Source organism: Lepisma saccharinum, chromosome 26, assembly GCF_977018435.1.
Source record: "Lepisma saccharinum chromosome 26, izLepSacc3.1, whole genome shotgun sequence".
Taxonomy (NCBI): Eukaryota; Metazoa; Arthropoda; class Insecta; order Zygentoma; family Lepismatidae; genus Lepisma; species Lepisma saccharinum.
In genome coordinates, this window is record NC_139254.1 from 44,563,690 (window position 1) to 44,574,240 (window position 10,551).

A 10,551-nucleotide genomic window follows, 5' to 3' on the forward strand; every position below is an offset into this window, starting at 1 on the left:
AAATTAGAATATGGCTGCCAAGCGCAGCGTCACAGCGCCAGCATGCATCTGTCGCGCCTCTCTGCTCTTCCCTCCGACTCCACGTCTACCGCAAATTCGGACAACAGAGATTGGCTGAGTCCCCGGATGTAACGGTGCAGGTGACATCTGCTGCTGATTCGGACGCAACCCCGGCCACCTCCACTAGTCAGTGTTGCCCATTCGTAGGTTAGCTTCGCTTGTAAAATATCATATGGTGGAATATTCTTAAGGTGAGTTGGCAATACTGGCAATTAATATTGCAGAACCCGGCCACCTCCACTAGTCAGTGTTGCCCATTCGTAGGTTAGCTTCGCCTGTAAAATATCATGGTAAAATATTCTTAGAATAAGTTGGCAACACTGGCAATTGATGTCCTTGAACCCGTGCACCTCCACTAATCAGTATTGCCAACTCCCATTCGTAGGTTAGCTTCGCCTGTAAAATATCATGGTAAAATATTCTTAAAGTGAGTTGGCAACACTGGCAATTAATATTGCAGAACCCGGCCACCTCCACTAGTCAGTGTTGCCCATTCGTAGGTTAGCTTCGCCTGTAAAATATCATGGTAAAATATTCTTAGAGTGAGTTGGCAATATTGAACCGCAATTGATGTTGCCAGTGTTGCCAACTCCCATTCGTAGGTTAGTTTCGTCTGTAAAATATCATATGGTGAAATATTCTTAAGGTGAGTTGGCAATATTGAGCCGCAATTGATGTTGCCAGTGTTGCCAACTCCCATTCGTAGGTTAGCTTCGCCTGTAAAATATCATATAGTGGAATATTCTTAAGGTGAGTTGGCAATATTGAACCGCAATTAATATTGCAGAACCCGGCCACCTCCACTAGTCAGTGTTGCCCATTCGTAGGTTAGCTTCGCCTGTAAAATATCATGGTGAAATATTCTTAGGGTGAGTTGGCAATATTGAACCGCAATTGATGTTGCCAGTGTTGCCAACTCCCATTCGTAGGTTAGCTTCGCTTGTAAAATATCATGGTGAAATATTCTTGGGGTGAGCTGGCAACACTGCGAGAAAATGAGGCTCGTGCCTTACGAGAGAAATCCATTAAGGCGAGCCTCACCGAGCCTCATTTTCGGTTTCAGAACCCGGGCACCTGCACTACTTTAAAAGTCCAGAACTGACAATGTTTTCTTCCTGTGTTGGTGATAAAAGTGGGATGATATCGAACTGATTCTCTAGCCTATGGAATAGTGATCGTTGTATGAGTGAGAGTCTGGGAGTTGCAGTATGGAAAGTTTCCTTCCTCCATGTTTTATGTCTAGGCACTCTGATTAAAAGTTCGTGGAGAACCTACGCTATAACTAGGGAGACATTTTTATGGTAAATAAAAACTGAGGAAAGCGGTAAATAAAATGTTAGATCAGCGGTATATACTAGAAAAAAAAAACAGACTAATCTTATCGCTGCTACAGCTAGCAAGTTCAGTGAAACTGGAAGTTGAGTAGACATTTGGGGGAAGAAAGGAATGCAGCTTGACAGGGAGCGAAGTTTTCGAACTGAGATTACGTGCATGGGAAATCCCAATTTGCAGCGTCTTCCTGATGTGATCGAAGATAAAACGTTATTCAGCTGCAAGTGGTACGAAACTATAGGCAAACGTTTCGTTACAAATCGACAGTTTGCGCGCACAACCTCGGTTGCCGGTTTTTGCGTGTTTTCTACTTAATTTGATGATATTTCACGGTTATTTAGCGAAAAAGCGTTCATTTCGTGGAAAAGCACACATTTCGCATTACTTCGCGAATAAAACTCATGCACATTTCATCATTGGGGGTGTAATTACGTCCAGAATGTTAAAAATTGCATCTTTTTTTCACATTTTATGATTTCGCGCATCGCGAAAATTCAATGTCCCTAGCTATAACAAAACTTCGCCTGAATCAGAACTTGCGTTAATATAAGAATTATCCAGATAATCGAAGGTAACCCTAAATTCATAAACGTATTAGGATTCCTTTATGGGAAATTATTTGCGCCATCTTCTCCTGCACTCGACACAACAGCACCGAGTGCCATAAAAAAATCTTGATAGTTCATGAACACAGCACTGCTTCCAAAACTAACAACTAAGATAGCTATCTCCAGAATCGAAAATGTCTCGAGTGAAATTCAATGAATTTAAACGCAGTCACATTACCATGTCTGCCATTTATGAGATGTCGATGAAATTTTCTGAGGTACTCACCTACGGCACCGTTCACATGTGTCAAACACCCATCGCCTTGCTTAACACCTTCCATACTAACCTGAAAGACAAAAGAATAAAGCTTTTTTAGACATACGTCCTTGAATGTAAGTGTATCTATATGTAGAATATAGTTATATATACGAGGTCTGACAATTAAGTTCGCGAACGTATCCTACAAAATATGCCACATACCTTATTGCTGAATAGCACTGTGTCACCTTCAAAGTATTCGACTTGAAAAGCTATATACTGAAGCCAGCGCCAACTTCACGCTTCGAAGCAATTTTGCAACTCTGTTTCTGGAATGACCTTCAGAGCTGCCGTCGTATTAGCCTCAATTTCATCAAAATGTCTTCCTTTCAAAACTTGTTTGATCTTCGGGTAAAGAAACAAGCCATTGGGAGCAAGCTCAGGTGAGTATGGCGAGTGGTCTACCAAAGTTATTCGTTTCCTGGTCAAAAACTCCCATACAGACAGTTCGTGTGCGCAGGTGCATTGTCGTGAGCCAAGAGTTGTTGGCGAAAAGTTCCGGTCGTTTGCGTCTCAATTTTTCACGCAACCTTTGCAGCACTCCCAAATAGTACACTGCTGCTTTCTTCATGGCATTCTCGCCGTACACCTACACTAACAATTCCCGTATTTCACTTCCACTCTTGCCCAGTTTCACCAGGAATTTGATGATTGTTCGTTGCTCTAATTCCAGCTGTCATTTTCAAGACAACGCACACACAGCAGCACAAACAACAATGCACGCCACTCAGCACATATCCACTACGCGTCAACGCGAACACTGCTGTGAGACACTGAAATACCAAGGTTATAAAATCTTAGAGAGCTGCTTGTCTAATGCTGCCTTTAGCGCTAAACGGCGCAGAGTTCGCGAACTTAATTGTCAGACCTCGTATATACACACACACAATTATAATCATCATCATATCATAATCATCATCCATTCAATTATGTATAATTAACGGCTTACGTTGAAATTGTAAAGAGACTAGCGCGCCTCCGTGGCGGAATGGTAGGTGTAACAAGCCACGTAGGAAGTCAGGGAACAGAGGTTCGAACTGTGGCCAAGTATGCATGCATTATCATTGTCTTTGTCCCATTATCTCATCGTCATCGTCGTGACTGAACCAAGAGGTAAGAAAGCGACGTTAAACCAGCAAAATAGAAATGAATAGGGAAGTATTAGAATAAAACAATACCAATGACCAGGACGCGATGCGAACCCGGGACTCCTGGCGTCGTAGCGCGCTGTTCTAACCACTCCGCCACGGAAGTAGGCCCTATGTTTAGGTGCATTGTTATTGATTTGGTGTTTTAAGTACACTTAATGCACAGTATGGCTAAACGGGACTGAAACTACAGTTTAAAGTGGGATCCGAACCACTGTGCCAAGTGCCTCCACCGGGTATCGAACCCGGGACACCTTGATTACCACTGCGTCATCGGGGAGGTCGATGTTCAGGTGGAGTGATTAAACCAAGACAATATATTTATTTCGTTATAGCGAAAATGTACGTAAATGTAAATGTGTATGTGTGTCTTTGTGAAGAGCCGCGGAGGTCCATTGAGCAAGACGTCTTATTTCCACGCGGGGCATCCGGGTCTGATTCCTGGGTGGGTGATTCAGGTGATTTTTTTTACCTCAGGAATGTCCCTGCATAACTCTGGGCTTCACCCACTCTATAATAATGTGCAACCCTGGATCAGGGGGTGGCCTCCCCGATGGCGCAGTGGTAGCGTCGACGCCTTGTAATCAAGGGGTCCCGGGTTCGATACCAGGTGCAGGCACATGTAGTGGTTCGGATCCCACTTTAAACTGTAGGTCCAGTCCCAATTAGCCTTACTGTGCATAAAGTGGACTTGAAACCCTAAATCAATCAATCCTTTAAAGTCAGTCGTTGGCGTGTATATATATATATATATATATATATATATATATATATATATATATATATATATATATAAGCATACATACACGAAGAATGTTCCAAGAAACGGCGATGACGAAGACAGCACACGGCGACGTCGACTGTGAAGTTGGAGACCAGCAGCCCTAATATATGACAGAAAAAAAATGGTATCGCATGTCTCGGCTGTAGAAATAAGGGCTATTTCAGCCTTTCCTTGCGAACAGCACGCAAGCGGCAGGAAGCTCATAATGTTGCCGAGCGAAGATAAGGCGAAATATCTGGACACGGAATTTCTTCAAAGAAAGAAAGAAATACCACGCGGATGGTGGCGCAATCTCGTATTTCTACAATTCGACTTCTTCTGTTCGGAGTTCGCGTGGAGCCACCGAGATGGCGTTGCATTCGCATCGCTGCACTTTCTAGCAGGATATGTCGCCGGAACGCTCGACAAACGCCGTACTCGGTAAAGTTATCGCACACAGTAAACTGTTACAAATTACCGTAAACTTTATGTTATTCCACCGTTAAAATTTTACAGCCTGTCTGTTAATTTGCAAAATCGCGACGCGACCGTTTTTCTTTCGTCATAGCGTGCGTATTTATGACGTCATCTATCTGTGTCGTGGCTAGAATGAGAATAAGCATGGCGTCGCGCTTGGAATATTAAATGCATATTTATACGTATAAGGCTATACTACAGCATTGAGACATGTATGAGAAGCAGAGGGACGCAACTCCAAAAATGCTGTTTTCAGCTTTGGTTAAACAAACTCCTCTTAAGAGCCCTATGAGGAGTCAGATCCACACATCTCCAATTCTAATCCTTAGCAGTAAGGTGGAGTCACGTATCTTCAATTTAATGACTCTTAAGAGTCAGACGTATTCCTAAGAATACATTATTTCCTATCTCCTGTATATATATATATATATATATATATAAATGGATGTATGTGTGTGTGTGTGCGAGTATGTATATTTGTTTGTTCCGGCATAACTCTCGAATGGCTGGTGCAATTTCAACCAAACTTGGTACACGTATCACTTGCAATCTGGAAATAAATAAATACTGAGGGGTTAAGACATATCCGGCACCCCTAGGGTGACATGTAAAAATAATCTAGAACCACCGATATTAAATTCCGCACAAACAGACATCCGTGACTCTATGCAATCCACACAACGATAGTGTTTCTCAGGTTGTCTAACATTCAGGCCGGGTTGCGAGAGGAATCCATAGTTTTCCTGACACTCCCAATGCGATTCAACTCCAAGTTCATCAGCTATCGGCATGGGGGGTGAGAGGGGGTGAAGAATAAAATGCCACAAATGACCTAGATTAGTGTCGAAATCATAGTTTTCGGAGTCGCTAAGCTAATTGGTGACATTCACGATCACATTTAAAATTAGTTACATTTTACACTATAGTTAGAATTCATTATTTTTCTGTCTAATACAAGATTGGGATAAATAAATACCCGGGCAATGCCGGCTAATCAGCTAGAATTTGATAAATTGAGGTTACGTCTATCTGGTTCTAACACTACGATGTAAGAAAAATATTTTCAAATGACATTTGAAGGGTGTAAGGAGTGACTTACACTTAAGGCATAAAACTGTCAGCCTCTCTTCCACGTAGTGCACCTTGGGCTGCTTTTTGCAGGCTAACGAGGCTCTGTCGTTTGGGATTGTCATCTTATCACCATTCACTCCATTGTCGCGAATAGCTACAAGTGGAAGAAAAGCGACGTTAAATAAACTAAATCAAATTAAATTAAATTTTAATACTTCTTCTTCCGTAAAGGGAGATAATGATTATAAACTGCAGTTGTGTGAATCTTGGCGGATCCAAAATGGTGGACGCGATGTGTAACATGCATTACTTCCATTCACGTCAGGGGAGATTCATGACAAAGATTTTATAGTTTAGCTACCAATTCTAAATATGTTCACAGAAAAAAAGGAGGGGATAGTTTCGTTTGATTGACTTGTTATTGATTTTCAGTTATGGTTATTGCATACAGTCTTTCTACCCACCCGTGGCTGATGGGGTTGAAGTGAAACACCCCCTTTTATGCCTTTAATATCGGTTTGGAAGGAGGGGACGTGATGTTCGCATTAATACAAATTAATACAAGGTTAGTGAAGCAGACAAACTGATAACAACAAGGTTCAGCACACTAACAATTTTGAAAGTGGTGCAAAATGAGAAAATTATCAATAAGTTTGCGGCAACAACTTTGCAACGTCAGAAGTCATTATCATTTCTGTAAAATGTCATTTCAATCGATGTCAAAACTTCGTTAACATACAATAAACATGTAAATGTCTTTACTGTAAACAATACCTAAAGTAAACATATATTGTTTAAATATGTCTGTATTGTATTCTTCCGCAAATTTTGTCTCACCAAAAGGGGGGGGGGGGATGTTCTACATTTTTGGGGAGAGTGCGTCATAGGTCTTGGGGCGAATGGGCACCCCTGACGCAAGTCCATTAATATGTAGAAATTATATGGATGGCACCACACCATTGAATCACCTTGTATATTCTTACAAGTTCATTAAATATTCTTATTTATTTTTGCCAGCTTGCAAGTTGGAATATTAAGTTTTGGTGTTTTTCTTATTTTGTATCGCTTTTCACCTCTTGTGACTAATTGTAAGATGAGGATGAATGATGATCTGGTGAAGAAATACTCATAGAGAACTCATGTCTGAGCTGGGATCCAACCTCCGGGATGGAATGTTTATCACACGCGTTACACGCAGAAAACTAAATGCATATATCGATTGATGCACCAGAATGTATCGATTGATGCAGTAAAGTGTGTTGTTTTATGGCTTCTTCAAAGAATCAGATTCGCATTTGATGCATTTTGGTGCATTTTTGTATGTCGTGAAAGAAACATCAAAATGCATCATTTGATTCGAGTGAGATTCCTTTCAGTCGAGATGCACTTGATGTTCCTTGTTTCAGATGAAACGTTTAAGTTCATCATCAAGAAAGATGCATTCTGGTACATCAAAACGCATCAAGATGAATCAAAATCATCAGCTGATGCATTGAAGTGCATCTCGACTGAAAGGAATCTCACTTGAATCAAATGATGCATTTTGGTGTTTCTTTCACGACATACAAATATGCACCCAAATGCATCATTTGTGAATCAGATTCTTTGAAGAAGCCATAAAACACACTTTAGTGCATCAATCGATGCATTCCGGTGCATCAATCGATATGATGCATTTAGTTCTCTGGGTGTACGGCCTGGGCATGGGTGTTCTTTGTGGGCGTCCCTTCATCAGTTTCATCATATCATCATCCATCTTCCTTTTCGCGATTAGCCAAAAAGTAGCCAAAAAAGCGAAGTGAAACAAATCAAATCAACCAATCCAGATTGGGACTCGAACTCGGAACTTTTGGTGGCGAGTCTGCCACACAGCAAGCTCGGCCACTGGGGCGGCTCAAACTTTCGTTGGGCCTCATTCAAAGCAAATTTTCTTGAAAATAAAACTATTATCTAGCGTATCGTACCCAAGGTATTGGATAGAAATGACTAAGTCTTATGTCTTTCTTACCATAGTAGGAAACAGAGATAGGAATGCGGAATAAGCAATGAGGCAAACGTGAGGTTATTGACTTGGGAGACGAGGCGGCTTGGGGTGTTGGAATTGACAGGGAGTGAGATCAGTTGGCGAGAATACGAGACAGAGTAAGGACTGCGGATTGTGAGAGAGAAGCGAGGTGGAGAACTATTATATTGGACATGGTGTGTGATGAGATTGATGTCTGACATGGAGGTCAGACAAGAGACATTTGAGAGGACAAGTGTGGGAATAATCTTCATCTATTTGTAAGGCAAGTAATATCCTTTTCTAAACCAATATCGATTCAGTCATGGAGAGTACAAGAACCCAAATCTAACTTAAGTTAATTTCTATCGCCATTCCTTTAAATGTAATCTCTTGCATTTATCACATTTAGGCCAAGCGAGTGATAACCATCTGAAAGATGAATAATTACACTACCCAACTCAATCTAAAGGTTTTTGGTTCGATCCCAAACGCAGAAGTAACATTGAGAGGTTACATAATTTAGAACTGCATAATTTGTATTCATGCCCAGATATTATTAGATTAATTAAATCAAGAATACATTGGTAGGCAGGCCATGTGGCAAGAATGGGAGAGGAAAGAAGTTTACAGGATTCTTGTTGGGGGGCCTGGTGGTAAGAGACCTGCAGGAAGGCGCAGACGAAGCTGAAGGAATAACGTTGAGATGGATTTGATGGAAATCGTAAGGATGGAAAATATTGTATTAATCTTGCCCAGGATAAGGAACAGATGGAAGGGATGTGTTGCTGCAGACATAAACCTTCGGGTTTAAGAAGGCTAGAATATGTTTTTGAATCAACTTCAGTCCTGTCTCTGAGGTCACGTTGAAGCGATAGGATTTGAGAACTACACCTTGCAATGAGTGGATGCTGCATGTTTTGAGAAAACGCATCACCAAGGAACCCGATGCTGTTGCAACACTTCCTGGATGATGTTTTCCACATGTTCCCCGAAGCAAGTGGTTTGGCCGACTTGCAAAAGTTTTCGCGATCGTCATTGATTCTCCAGATGTACTTTTGCAGAACTCGTGACGCTCCGGCATCTTGCAGCTGCATTGCAGACATTTAACACAATTGCCTCTTGCCACCGGCAGACGACAACACGGCCGGGGAGAAATGATTCGAGGCAGAAGCTGATTTACATGCATTTACGCGGACTACGATAGAATCTAACAGCCAATAAACGGCGTTTTATGACGGATGCGTGCGACTTCTTGCGTTGCGGACTCCGAACTTGTTGACGTCTGGAAGAAGCACTCGATTATGTAGTACGTAATGGAATGCGAGCTTCAGACCGAGCGAATTAAAAGGTCAAGCGTCTCTCTCGCGGGGAAAAACAACGTACAGTCGATTGCGCAGTTTTCATGTCATTTACAACTCAACAGGCACATCCGAAAGCCAGACGAACGCAAATCAGTGTTGCCTCATGAAGGGAAATTTCCACATTTGCAGGGAAATTGGGCCCTAATTTTAAGCTAAAAGGGAATTTCGATGGAAAATATCAAAATTTCAGGGAAATTTGAAGATATTGGACAACAGTACGCATTATATTATGTTTTACTTCCATATTCACATTTCTTATTGCTGTTATTTCCATTCCTTTGAATTTAAGCTTGCATGCATACTTAAATTTCTATTTTGTTACGTCATTTTTCCTGGCCGAGGTTCGAACTTGGATTATGTACGCATTGTTAAACATTTTTCGTAAATAAGAACATGGACCAACGAAAATAGTAGATACCACTAATACTTATTATTAGTATCAGCACTTAAAGTAAACTTTATTATTATACCTATGATTTTTTAGTCTAAGGGAAAAATTAGTCGAAAAAGGGAAATTTTGCTCCTTGCAGAGGGAAATTGTGCCATCACATTGTGGCAACACTGACGCAAAGATCTCCCTGAGGTAACGTTTTCCTCTTGCACACAGCACTGCTTGCTGCAACAGCTGTATTACATGATCGTAAAGAAGTTAATCTTCCCGATAATTATATTATAATATTCCACGCGAAAGCAATGAAACTTTTCATTATGCACTTCCTGGCAACACTGCCTGGCAACGAGCTCAGGCGGATGATCTGAAGTCGCCGAACCTACCAACGGTTCCCAAGGCTTCCTTCAGCATCGGCACAGCTAGAAGAGTCCGATGCATGAGTATTACAAAGTAAATTGTCCACCAACATGTTTATTATTTTTGTTTTCCTGAACGAGAGCTTCAAGAACTGATACAAAACGCCAACCATTCCTTACGAACACTTAGGATGCAATTAAGGACGTATTTAGGGAAGAACTTTTTATTTTTAATCAATGATCTTACCATTAGATTACTTAAAAAAGTGATACAAACTAAAAAGAATGAACAATTTCTACATTTTATGCAAAGTCCAAAATCAGCAGTCTGGATGCCTTTGTTATTTGTTGGGTTTAACATGAAGTTAAAGATACAATTATCCCACGAGCACATCCTGAGAATGAGTTAAATATCTCTGGAATGAAAATACGCAGCTGCCACGTGGGTCTTCATCCACTCGATCGCAGAAGGTGTTGCTTGAAATGAAGATGTTTAAGAGCCGTGATCCGGACTTAAAACTCCGGAGAGTAGAAAAATATTACAACCATCTCACGTCGAACGAAGGCTGTAAAAGGCCATATTACCGACTGAACGTGGCTAAAGGAGGGGGGAAACACGCCTGAAAAAAAGAAGGAAGAAATTGATATCCTGCGGTTTTGCCCATTTCGTCGTCCAGCGATTTTTTGGAGTCTGCTCAAGGTGGATACGTGCAGGTGCGT

At 41.3% G+C, this 10,551-nt stretch overlaps 1 protein-coding gene across 1 annotated transcript in view; it reads right to left on the reverse strand.

Annotated features, from left to right (window-relative positions):
- Positions 1 to 9,944, reverse strand: part of LOC145979643 (uncharacterized) — a 29,315-nt gene extending 19,371 nt beyond the window's left edge. The window contains exon 1 of the mRNA XM_083112608.1: positions 9,859 to 9,944. Coding sequence (XP_082968734.1) covers positions 9,859 to 9,944 — 86 coding nt within the window. The remainder of the gene's footprint in view (positions 1 to 9,858) is intronic.
- Between the last annotated feature and the right edge of the window lie 607 nt (positions 9,945 to 10,551).